General features: G+C 35.9%; 3 protein-coding genes and 1 non-coding gene across 4 annotated transcripts; 1 reads left to right on the forward strand and 3 right to left on the reverse strand.

Annotated features, from left to right (window-relative positions):
• Positions 1-440: 440 nt before the first annotated feature.
• TRNAK-UUU (transfer RNA lysine (anticodon UUU)) lies at positions 441-513 on the reverse strand. The gene has a single exon. It is a non-coding gene; the product is annotated as a tRNA-Lys (tRNA).
• A 187-nt stretch (positions 514-700) lies between these two features.
• ABCI20 (non-intrinsic ABC protein 9) lies at positions 701-3216 on the reverse strand. The gene is made up of 7 exons (XM_021433762.2): positions 2997-3216; positions 2777-2910; positions 2277-2396; positions 1920-2015; positions 1593-1745; positions 1407-1484; positions 701-1226 (listed from the first exon to the last, which is right to left on the reverse strand). The coding sequence occupies exons 1-7, from the start codon at positions 3160-3162 to the stop codon at positions 987-989; spliced, it is 987 nt and encodes a 328-aa protein (XP_021289437.1). The 5' UTR covers positions 3163-3216; the 3' UTR covers positions 701-986.
• Positions 3217-3379: 163 nt separating this feature from the next.
• LOC110420449 (SNARE-like superfamily protein) lies at positions 3380-5250 on the forward strand. The gene is made up of 3 exons (XM_021433764.2): positions 3380-3538; positions 3614-3782; positions 4914-5250. Exons 1-3 carry the CDS (start codon positions 3479-3481, stop codon positions 5108-5110), a joined length of 426 nt encoding a protein of 141 aa, XP_021289439.1. The 5' UTR covers positions 3380-3478; the 3' UTR covers positions 5111-5250.
• Positions 5251-6839: 1589 nt separating this feature from the next.
• Positions 6840-10120, reverse strand: NAK (Protein kinase superfamily protein). Its single transcript, XM_021433760.2, has 6 exons — positions 9759-10120; positions 9127-9452; positions 8595-8730; positions 8378-8520; positions 8140-8263; positions 6840-7630 (listed from the first exon to the last, which is right to left on the reverse strand). The coding sequence occupies exons 1-6, from the start codon at positions 9808-9810 to the stop codon at positions 7215-7217; spliced, it is 1197 nt and encodes a 398-aa protein (XP_021289435.1). The 5' UTR covers positions 9811-10120; the 3' UTR covers positions 6840-7214.
• Between the last annotated feature and the right edge of the window lie 2339 nt (positions 10121-12459).

Below are 12459 nucleotides of genomic sequence, written 5' to 3' on the forward strand. Positions count from 1 at the left end.
TGGGGAGGTATGGAGAGACAGACAGGCGATAATGGAAAATGGAATATGTTCCAACAAAACAAAAAAAAAAAAACCCATCATTTTCTTGCTTGATATGGAAGAATCCTATGGGTTGATCATCAAATTTCTGCCAATGAAAATGGGTTTTTTTCGTTAAGGTTCCATGTGTTGTGGAAGAGAACAATATTTTACATGGAATAGCAATTTGCAATGGGATTGGAGTTTAATCAAAATATGTTAGGCCTCACACCTTTTCGAGGGAATATTATGGGTAGCAATGGGCCTGAATTGGGTTTGGTTGTGGGGTTTCAGCTGAAAGGTGGAGTACAAGTGTTTCAACTTTTTGCGGGAATATTGTGCGTAGAAATGGGCTTGACTTGGGTTTGGCGGGCTTTTGGATGAAAAGAGGAGTACACGTGTTGTCAAAAAGAGATCTAGATCGCCGTCTGTGGGAATCGAACCCACGACCACGTGGTTAAAAGCCACGCGCTCTACCGGCTGAGCTAAGACGGCTTGGCTGAAACTTCGTTGTATAATATTTCTTTTCACGTCTTCTTCGTATTTTTGGGCCAGCCAGACCTAACGGGTAAAGAGATCAGTTTCTTGCTGATCATAAGGAGATGGACATCATCCCTTGCAGACTAATAGGTGGCAGAGTTCAATGTAACTATCCAACCTTCCGTCAAATCAAGATGATCCGTAGGAAACAAAATCTTTGGTTTTATTAATCCCCATAAACCGTTTCATGGTACATGAACTTTTCATAATAAATAAATCAGATGATACTAGCCATGCGTGACCCTGTATGCTCATCGCTCACAGTACAGGCTCAACTATGGGAAATAATACAATTAAGGGCATATTTTCTTTCTGTCATTCTAGCAAATAAGAGCCTAAGCAAGACACTGGCGACAAGAGCCTACAGTCTTATTGGTGTAACAGTAATTAGGGAAAGCTCAAAGAACTTGCTCCAAAGTTGAGGTTATCTATTGCCTTAAAACTCTGTTTGAGCTGAAGAGAAAGTTTTCTTCACCAGCAACTGTGGAGTGCAACCTTCCTGCAGCCCAGCCATTGTTCAATGCACGGACAGCAGCTCGTGCTGGATCACCTGTCACACGGCTTCCCTCAATCTGGTTTTCAAATTCTGGAAGACCACATGCCTTCCTCTCTTTTCTTTTCTGTCTCTCCTTGTCTCTTTCTTTTCTCAGCCAGCTCTCTACTGTTCTCTGTAAATTAAAACCAAAAAGGCATTACAAATCCAAAGAACTAAGGGCAAGAAGCACTCTTGAGACAAAACATATAATGGACATATATATATTCATTTCAGTATCAGATAAATAGACAATATCCAATGAGCTTCACTCCTAACCAAAAGAAAATTTCAATCTTCTACCAGGAAAACTAACCATTAGCGACAAATTGCTGATTTCCTTAACCTTATCCATTGGCATTGCTAATTGCAATTTCCCATGAGACACATAAACCTGAAACAAAGATGAGGGTTTTTTCATTGAGAAGCTATATTATATAAATCATCCATTTACAAATTCATTTTGAAAGAACGCAGTTCTTAGAAAGGAACTGAAACAGACAATATGTGATGGCCACTTTTCTAGACCATCAAATATATGTGTAGCATAGATGATCGTGGCACCTCGCTCTTCACATTCCTTTCTAAGGAAATGCAGAAGGTCAGCCCTTGCTAGCACATCAAGGTCAACTGTTATCTCATCAAGTAGAAGAACCTATACAAACAAGGAAGCAGCCTTAAGGAACAATTCATATTGGTAAAAAAATTGAAAACAAGATATAAAAAATTCTGAACTTCGTTGTGGAAGGAAAAAAGGTTAGAACTCCGCAGAAGACTGGACAATGGAAGCATTGAAAATACACACCAACATCTAGAAAATTGAAAAAACCTTGAATGGCTTGAGGAGACCCATACAAATTTGGACACGTCTTCTCTGACCATCAGATACCTTGTGCATCCTCCATGAGAGATCAATGTCTAATACCTACAACAAAAAGCAAGCAAGAGAACTTTTAAATTATACACAAGCTAGTAACTAAATTTAGTCACTTTGCATATCAAGAGACAAAACTGGTTACTTAACTGAAGTTAGTTTAATTCGTTATCTTTTAATATGCCTAGCCAAATTACCGTAATTTCCACTCAGTTTTCTCGAATCATTCATAGGTGGAATAATGAGCTATCAGATACTACCTCCTTCATGCTTTAATATGGCTATGTTAGTACTTCAATAAAAAATGCATACCTTGATTAGTTCAGCTCTTCTTTTGGGATCGATACCTGCAACTCCGAAAATCATTTTCTCCGCAGAAATGTCCATTTGAATTGGAATCTCAAAACCTGCAAAAGCAACATCACGCCTCCACTGCAAAAGAAAGACCATCCTTTAGTTTAACTTATAAAATTCAACACCAACACACCAACAACAAATATATTAAGTTACTTACAACTGCTTTAACATAATATCCAGGTCAGAATCGAATTCGAAATAAACAAATTTTCTTCATGCAAACTACAGCTAATAGGTCTAAATGAAGTCAGTGCAATTGAAAATGAGAATCAAAGAAATGACTCTTTCCCAAAATTTCCATTGTCCATAGAAAGCAAAGTTACATTTTCCCCCCAATTATGTCTCAATGACATAGTTTTCAGTTCATTCAACAGTTAACAAAATTTTCCAAGATTCAAACTTTAGGGAATTATTGAATGAACATAGGAAAAAGAAAGGAAGAAAACTAAACCAACCTCTCCACCAAGATAACACAGTTCACCAGAGGAAGCCAAACCAGTGTCGTGGAAAGCTGATCTTCCCAGCACTCGAACCATGTGCGGTTCCACCATATGCTTCCCTCCCAGTATCTTCAATATCGTTGTTTTCCCTACCATTCATTGAAACAAATAAACATGAATTTTAATTTTTTTCATTTTCCTTGATTTTCTCGTTTATACTAACTAACTAGCTAACCAGCGCCATTGGATCCGACGAGTAGACACCGGTCGCCAGCGTTGAGAGTGAGAGAGAAATCGTCGATAAGAGGAGTGGACCCCGGCGGTGGATGACCGTCGATTCCAGGATACGTGAATCTCAGACCGTTGATCTCCACGGTTGGTTTCCAACTCTCCACCGCCATTTCGCTTGACTAGGTGAAGTCCTCCCCACCAAAACTTTCAAAAAGTATTTATAATTTTCTGTTTCTTCCTAACAAAGCACCCGATTTCCCCTAAATCTACGAAAGAACCCTGCATTCATACGTGGCACCATTACAGCCTAGTCTGGTGTGATATAAACCGTAAATTGGTCTACAAAGGAGGGCAAAAACGTCAACATAAATTTGGAAATAAAGAAACAGAAAACAACCCTGCAATTCCCAAATCGAAACAAAAAAACAGAGCAGTTATTCATTTCCAAGCAACAATTTTTAGGGTTTTCAATTTGATCCCTTGACAATGGCGGCGATTTACAGTCTTTACATAATCAACAAATCTGGAGGTTTGATCTTCTATAAGGTAACATTACTTGGAAACAGTTTCTGTTCGTTTCTCGAGAATATTTGGTAAAATTTTTTTTGTTTATTTGTAAAGGATTATGGATCAAAGGGACGCATGGATACGAATGATAGCTTGAGAGTGGCTAGTTTATGGCATTCGATGCACGCCATTTCACAGCAGCTATCGCCTACCACTGGTTGTTCGGGAATTGAGCTCCTTGAAGCTGATACATTTGATCTCCATTGTTTTCAATCCCTTACTGGTAATTTTTTTGAAATATCAATTACTTTTATCTTAATTAAATTTAATTTGGTGGAAATTTCGAATTGTGAAAGTAAAATATAGAGAAACTGCTTTATAGATCTGATTTGCACACTCAGTTGAGTGAAAGTTATATCATTTTTCAATTATCCCAAAAAAGAAAGTTGGATCATTTGTTCAGCCATTGTTTGAGTGCTCTGAGACGCGATAGAGGAAATGATTTTGCACCCCTTTTGTGCCTAAAATATGGATATTGCGAACTTATTTGATGTAGATGATGAAAATGGAAATTTTACTGGAAATATACTTATATTCTATGCTTATAAAAGATACAGGAAGCTTGCATTTATACGCATTGGATGCAGCTGGAAATGCCTCTTAATTTTAACTATTTACTTGAAAATTTTTCTGGTGCATGCTTTTCCTTTAACTTGAAATTTAAAACTGTAGTACAAGAACTGCTGTCGGTAAGATGCTCTGTAATTTATGTTTTGGTGTTCAATTTTTTATGGTTCAACTCAAAGATAGAATGTTACTATTGAAATAAATTCATTATGTCTGATTGTGCCGTTATTGATAGAGGTAGATCAGTTGAGTCTTACCTATTGGAAGGGGGAAATCTGTTTTAGACCTGGTGTGCGCTGCTTTATGAAGCTTCTTATCTATGAACACTTGTCTGCTTCCTTGAAATTAATCTTTCGAGGACAGATCTGCTCGTTGCAAAATTTTTTAGTTTATGATATGGACAACATCCTGCGAGCCACAATATGTGAAAAAGGAAAAAAGTAAATGATAAACATGCTGTACAGATATATTGGAAGATGTTGGATCAAATTTTAATATGTTGAGATGATCTAAGGTGAGAATTTTTGAATGATAAGTTTACCCTTGTGAGTGTTTTATCTGAAAATTGGCAAATGTGAAGGCTTGATTACTTGTTTCTCTTTGTTTGTTCTAGTGACATTTGATGCTGAATAAATCTCTTGTTCTTGCATTTGAGTTGAAATTGTATTTTGCAAACCTTGGTTGTAAAATTTTGGGAGGTAGTCTCACTTGCATGCTTCTGAAAACCATATATTATACTTTGTACAATGTTGATTTTTGCAAATATTTATATTGTTATGATATACAGGAACAAAATTCTTTGTGGTCTGTGAACCTGGGACGCAGCACATGGAGGCTCTCTTGAAAGTCATATACGAGCTCTACACAGATTATGTGTTGAAGAACCCCTTCTATGAGATGGAGATGCCTATTCGGTGTGAACTCTTTGACGTCAACCTTACACAGGCAATACAGAAGGACCGTGTTGTGCTGTTGGGAAGATGAACTGTTCTGGAACCTGTATCTCACCAAATTTTCACCTTATCTTTTCTTAATTTGTACATTTATAAACAGAAGATTGCTGTCAAGTTTGTATCAGCTATGTTAACGTCGTATTAATCAAACTTTGGTGTTTGGTTCATCAATGCTGGAATCATTTACGGCATTGGATGATCAGAGAAATTATCCTTCTCAATTAACAGTTAGAAACTTGATTTGCTCAGATGTTCTCAATTAATGAAAAATCATGTTACAGGCCTGCTCCCCAGCTATTTGATTATTGTTGTTGCTATATTTTGAAATCTTTATCTAGTTAGAAGGTGTGAACAGCCATGGTTGAATAACCAATCTTTATCTTTGAGGACATCATAAAGTTTTTCCTGTACCAACAGATCTTATAAATGAAGTGTTCATAGTGAATTATTTGCACTCATTCAAGGTGAGTTGCTGCTGCAATTGATGTCTCTCCAGCATAGGTCGTATCAGGAAGGACAACTCTTTACTTGCTGCATAGTTCACCTCTTCCTGTCTCTGCACCCAACGACACAACATCCTTCAGAGTTCTGAAAAATCCTGCAATACTAAGTACCAGTAATCATGGCTGGAAAGGAAAGGAAAGGAAAAAGGGGAAGGTGAAAAGGTTATGAATTACTATTCCTTATCCCCTTCAAACTTGGCTGAAAGGAAACAGCTAGGGTGGGAAAAAATAGGAGAAAGTGAAAACAGTTGGTTACGTTCTGCATATTTGGTCTCCATTGGTTTGTTTTGTACTCCACTGAAACATAAAGTTTTGTTATGTTCAAGGGTATGCTTAGTTCGTGGAATAAATAAAAATAAAATAAACTAATTATTTTATAAAAATAAAATAATTATTATGTTTGGTATACTAAAGAAAATAAAGTAATAATTGTCATTATAACTTATTATAGTGTTTGGTTTGTAAAAATAATATTAAAATAAGAAATGAATAAGTGATAAGACAAAAATACCCTTTATTATAGTAATATTTATTTTCATGAAAATAATACATTGTATTACTTTCTTATATATATTATTTTGATACAAAGTTTGACTTTAGTGCAGACAAAATGAGTAATTACTTATAATAAGTAATTTCGTTTTAATGATTTTGAAAAACTATTTTATCAGGAATAGAATAGTTAATACCAAAGAGAGTTAAATTTAATTAAAAGATGACTTTTTACTTATTTTAAAGAATAAGTAAAACTTAAAAATTATAATTCCTTATCAAATTACCAACCAAACAAGGAGAGCAAATAATAGTTGCTCGTACCAAACGTGTTGCAAGTTCATTTACATGAAAAAGGGAATGTTTTAAATTCGAAACCTTCTTTAATGCAGGAAAAATGGAGACCAACCAACTTCATTTTTGAATAGGATAATGCCATGGAGATAACTTCCCTTTGCCAATCCATACTTAATTGACAAGTTGGAAATGCCAATACGCATTGAGAACATGAAACCATTTGCTTTGGGGGGGGGGGAAGGAAAGTCCTCTTGGAAGTAGTAAACTTTGCACTAGACATTCACTAAAATCAAGCAAATGCCTGGAAGTTCTCCTGACAGCCAAAATTTGTCTCTTTTTTCCGCGTTCACATAATTCAAATTGATTTATTTCACGCAGCTCATGAACCTGTCGGCGGATTCCAATAGTTTTAGAAAGAAAAGAAATGAGCTTAGTTTCAAGGGCAGTAGAACGTAACGAGAAGAGAGATACATCTGATATATCACATGGACTACAACAAAATGAAGATTCTTACATACTGTCTCAGATGAGCTCAATTACATTTCCAAACAAGACCATATGCTAGGGAAGAACAAGACCAAAAACCCTAAAGAAAACCTCAAATAAGCTTCAATATCATTGTTATACAAACATATGTTCTTCACTTTTTCAATCATGATGGTATATTTAGCAAAACCCAGATCATGTTCATGCAATGCTCTAGAATCTGAGCATGATCAATTTCGGAGGTAGATTTAAATAGTTTACCTGTAAGATGAACTGTACACTACTCAAACATGGTTTTGTTCCCTGCCTAAATCCCAGAAACAATTCCTATGGATGTTCAAATCAGAATTTTTCCATCTAAACACAAAGAGGTGAAGCAGAAGGCTTCCGGAAAGTAGTTGGTTTGCCATTGGAATGGCTTTGCACCTTTACATAGTGTTCCTTCTGAACGCTTTTTGGCATGTCACCTGGCTCCTGAAATTGCTCAAGCTCTGTTACCACCTCATCCATGCTTGGCCTGAACTTAGGTTCTACAGCTAAGCACTGAAGTGCAAGGTTAGCCACCTTTTGGACCCGATTTAATGAATACTGGCCTTGGAGCCGGATGTCTAGTACACGGAATATTCTACGTTTGTTGCTCAGGTAAGGTTTTGCCCACTCCACCAGATTGTGTTCTCCTTGTGGCCTGTTCTTGTCAATTGCTTGCCGGCCAGATAACATTTCTAGAAGAACAACTCCAAAGCTGTATATATCGCTCTTGGCAGTCAAATGACCTTTCCAATAAAAATAAAGTCGATATCAATACTCAAAGAGTATATCAACTTCATTCCATATGATCCAATAACAAATTGCTAAATGCAATGAGAGCTATAACAGATGAAAATAACTGATATGATAAAAATACGGATTTTATTTTGTTTTGTTCCCAGTAGAATCATAGTTGAGTTCTCGATAAAAGGTCAATGTTATTCCCAATCAGAAGGTAAATAAAACAACTCCATAACTGAGTCAAAAGGACAGTGAAACCCTTCTCCATGCGTTGAAAAAAGAGGCAAATGGTAGTACATTTTTCTGAAAAACATGTTGAGTGAACTGTTGATATTCATTAAGAAAAAAAAGAGAAGAAAAAGGGAGAAAAAAAAAGCATATGAAAAAGGGTACTACACAAATCCAATAGAATTACTGAGCATATAGCGAACGGTAGTAGAACGCAGAAAATAAAAGCCAAAGAGATTGGCATGGACTATGTGTTTACAAAAGAAAACAGAGCTGGGAGCAATACCTGTGGCTAGATACTCTGGAGCAGCATATCCATAGGTTCCCATGACCCTAGTAGAAACATGGCTCTTGTCACCAGTTGGACCATCCCTAGCCAACCCAAAGTCAGAGAGTTTTGCATTGTAATTCTGCAAATAGCAAATGACACGGCAGTATATAGAACATAAGTAAACGGAAAGAGATTCCAAATATACTCACCATGCAACAGAAATGTAAAAGGAAGCAGTAGCTTAGTTACATACCGAATCAAGCAAAATATTAGAAGTTTTAAAGTCACGATATATGACTTGTGGTTTGGCATTATGAAGAAAGGACAGTCCTTTGGCAGCACCAAGTGCAACCTTCATCCGGATGCCCCAAGAAAGAGGTGGGAAGTGCGACCCCCCTGTTTCAAGATTAAATTAGGGACATATACGTAACATCATAGATATGAATGTTTCATCAATATGAGGAACTCACTCCTGAATAAATGATTCTCCATGCTACCCCGAGCCATGAACTCGTATACCAGAAGCCGGTGCTCATCTTCTAAGCAGTAACCAATCAACTTTACAAGATTAGGGTGATGTAATTGTCCAAGATAGTTGATTTCAGCCTGTGCCAAAAGAAAAAAAGTAAATCAAAATATCCTTTTATAAGAGAAGGCCTGAATACCACAGCTTTCACTAAAATGCATTACAACATCATCAATTCACATTAGAATTGTGTGGACATCCTAATAGCCATGCCAACTGGACTATATTCTTGTGCTAATAGAATCATGGTAAGTTAACATGGTTCAATTAATGAAGGTAACCAACTTAAGATTGCATCCAGGTAAAACCAACTTCTCTTAGCACTAGAGGAGTTAGCTGCCATGACCTAACAGCAAGTAGCAAGTGATGCAAAATCTCCCCCCACCCCAAACAACAAAAAAAGGAAAAAAAAAAGGCAACTGAAATGAAATAAAACCAACTTGTGCAATTTTAGAAAGTAAAGAAATATCACTAACCAGCCATTCCTTGTGACCCTGGAACCCTTCTTGTTTGAGCCTCTTAGCAGCAATTACTATGCCAGTACCGGGCTTGGTAGCTGTAAGTGAATGCTCATCAATCCATCCTTTGAAGACAGAACCAAATCCACCTTCTCCTAGCACACTGTCTGGCCGGAAGTTTCTGGTGGCTGTCCTGAGCTCACTGAAGGTGAAAACCTTTAAATTTGAAGACTGCAAAATCTCACCCTCGCTCCGGGGAGTTTGTGGTACAGAAGCTGATGACACCCTACTGCTAAAACCACTCAAGTTGTTTCCATTTCTGCTCGCGCTCGTCGAATTAACTCCTATACACAAATAGTTAATTTTCACATGCTTTATAAGTAATACTTTTAAAATTGTCTCAACAAAAACTCGCACTTTTACAGCTCCAGACAGGATCTGTATTAATTTGAGCTTGTGAGCAAACAAGTTTTTAACCATGTCCATTTCAATATATCAAATATTGATTAGAACGATAGAAATCAAGCCCTTTTCATTGATTTCAAAATAGGAAACACGGCATGCAAGTTCATTTCTCATCAACAAAGCAAAAACTCAAAGCTCTTAAGCAGAATAAAGCACAATCAAGCACCAAACAGCTTTCAACTCACCGGTAGTAGAAGGACTGACAGACTTGATGCGATTGCTCCAGCAAGCTCCCATCAAAACAGAATAAATCCCAGATCTTTTTTTCAATCTTTTCCCTTATTTGTTTTCTCTTACAAGGCCAAACTTTCCACAAAGAGAGACAACCAACTTTGGATATTCAGAAAGATCAAAGCAGAGTATGTGGTAATTTGACAGCAAGATTTTGGATATGATCTCGTTTCTGCACCTTTTTTTGCACTTTTTTAGAAGGTGGGTTCGGCTTTGGAAGATGATGAGAAAAGATCAGCAAACCCAAAAGCAAGATAAAAGGCTTCTTTGCTATTGGACTTGCCTGCTTCCTTCCTTCCTTCCTTCCTTTCTTTATGAATAGCTCTTTTTGGACCTCAGCCAACCAAAAGATTGTAGACAGTTGACTTGCTTTTTAGCTTCTTTTGTCTCTTTGCGCCAACAAACCACCATGTGAACAAGACAACATTATATTTCTAGTAACTACAGTAGTTTCATTCAATTTTTACATTACTCATTAACCCATTAGCCCAAAAACACTTAAAAAAACTTATATCAAATTAAAAAAAAATTAACAATTTATAGAAAAGGGTTAGCTTAATAATCAAACGTGGTTGTTGTATTTAATTTGTTTACGAGGCATTGGATGCCATTCCTTGGACTTTTCCTCTTGATTCTCAATGATTAGTCAAGTCAACCTATTCCAACTCCTCTAAAGAAACATGTCTTCACCGTTGGATTTACGGTAAAACTTGTTGTGCTAGTTATGTGATTGTATGTTTTTGGAGTTTGTTTGTTGCAAGTAACCTTGGGGACTTCTGTCACCATTGGATATTGATCAACAATTATTCAAGCATTTTTACCATTCTTTGTTTTTTTCATTTTTTAAGAATACAGTTTTACCATTCTTTGATTTGTGAAGGCTACGCGACAAGTAGTCGTCAACAAGAAACCTTATCTCCCTACCCTGGCTATGGTCTCCCTCTCCTACTCTCACTGCTACTACCTACTACTAGTCATTTGATCCTTCCATTGATTCCATGCATCTCTATTTTGTTTACAGGTTTTGAGACTATTTAATAAAACAAAAAAATGGGAAAAGTTTTCTGATTGTGGATGGCAGATGCATGTAACAGGACACACAGCAAAGCACACCTTTCCCCAACACGCATCATTCTCTAATAATTGCAGAAGATGGAGCAGCATGCTCCGGGAATTGGATTCTTCAGATTCATATTTTATTCCTTTAAAAATCAGTTGACTGTTGACTCATGGCTACCATGAGGGAGAAGAATGCACACAACAATACTCATGTCAGCAATACCCAATGTTAGATTCAAAAGCAGAGGAACCCCACCTTTTTTTTTTTCCCTTAAAAATTTTATGTTATAGTTTATTACACAAACAACGGGCGGTTTGGTGATGTTCATCTTTCAGGCTTTGTATCAATCTGGAAGGTAGGTTCAAATGGTTTTAACCCAAAACAAAAACTGTAACACTAGTCAAAGACATGGTTTTGTTCCCTCCCTGCCTGCCTAAAATCCCAGGAAGAATTATCCCAATGGATGCTGAAATCAGGAAAGAAAATTGGTGCCGCATCAAAAAGTTTTCGGCTAATTATTAAACATCAAGTGGTAAAGCAAAAGTCTTGGGGGATAAGTTGTTGGTGTACCTACCATTGGAGTGACTGGCGATTTTGGTGTTTAAGCTTAATTTTCCGTGGCTTAAATCTTCAAAAACCTTCTATGTTATAGTCTTTATTCAATTAACTCGTTGATGTTTTATTACATATAATCAAATTTTTAATTTTTAATTTTAAAATTAAATATATATTTAAATTTAACAAAAAATTATTTATCACGATAGTATAAATTAATATTTTTTATACACATGATAAAATTAGAATCCATAACCATTTATTATCAGATGATCACGTTGATTAGTTAGGTTACATGTTACGTGAATAAAAATAGCAACTAGTATTAGATCGGACGGTAATTATATTTTTGTTAAATTAAAAAATTTATTTAATTTAAAATAAAAATTTAAAAATTCGTTTGAATTTATTAAAAAATGAAACACTTTAAATAAATAAATAATTATAATATAAAAAATTTTTTAAATTTTTTTTATTATTTTTGGTTAAAGAGCATAGTGGATATGTCATATATACATAATGTATAACTACAGCTGATCTGCTGCCGTCGGTTTGTTATCATTTTCCAGTTCCTTCTGTCCCACTTTTTGCAATGTCACCCTGGCTCATGAAGCTGTTCGAGTTCTGTTGCCACCTCTTCCGTGTGTGGTCTCAGCTCTTGAACTTGGGCTCTACAGCTAAGCATTGAAGTGCAAGGTTAGCCGACTTTTGGGCCCGCTGCACTGAGCAGTACAGGCCTTTGATAATTAATAAACCTGTTATTAGAAGGATTTAAAAAGCCAAAAAGTTTCCTAAAATGTTTTAAACAAATTATTTTGATCTTTTATGTTTTAAAATTATATTTTTAATTCTTAATTATTAACACGGCTATTCAACAGCTAAAAACAATTATACCTAATATTTATAAATATTTTAAAGCATAAAAACACTCTTAAAAAAATCTACTCAAATTTCCTTTCAAAACTTAATAAAATTCATTTTGATATTTAATAAAACTCAATATTTGGCAAACAAGAAAAAAATTAAAACTTTATAAAATT

The sequence above is a fragment of the Theobroma umbraticum genome, unplaced genomic scaffold, assembly GCF_002168275.2.
Source record: "Theobroma umbraticum cultivar Fairchild unplaced genomic scaffold, ASM216827v3 scaffold_86.0, whole genome shotgun sequence".
Lineage (NCBI taxonomy): Eukaryota > Viridiplantae > Streptophyta > Magnoliopsida > Malvales > Malvaceae > Theobroma > Theobroma umbraticum.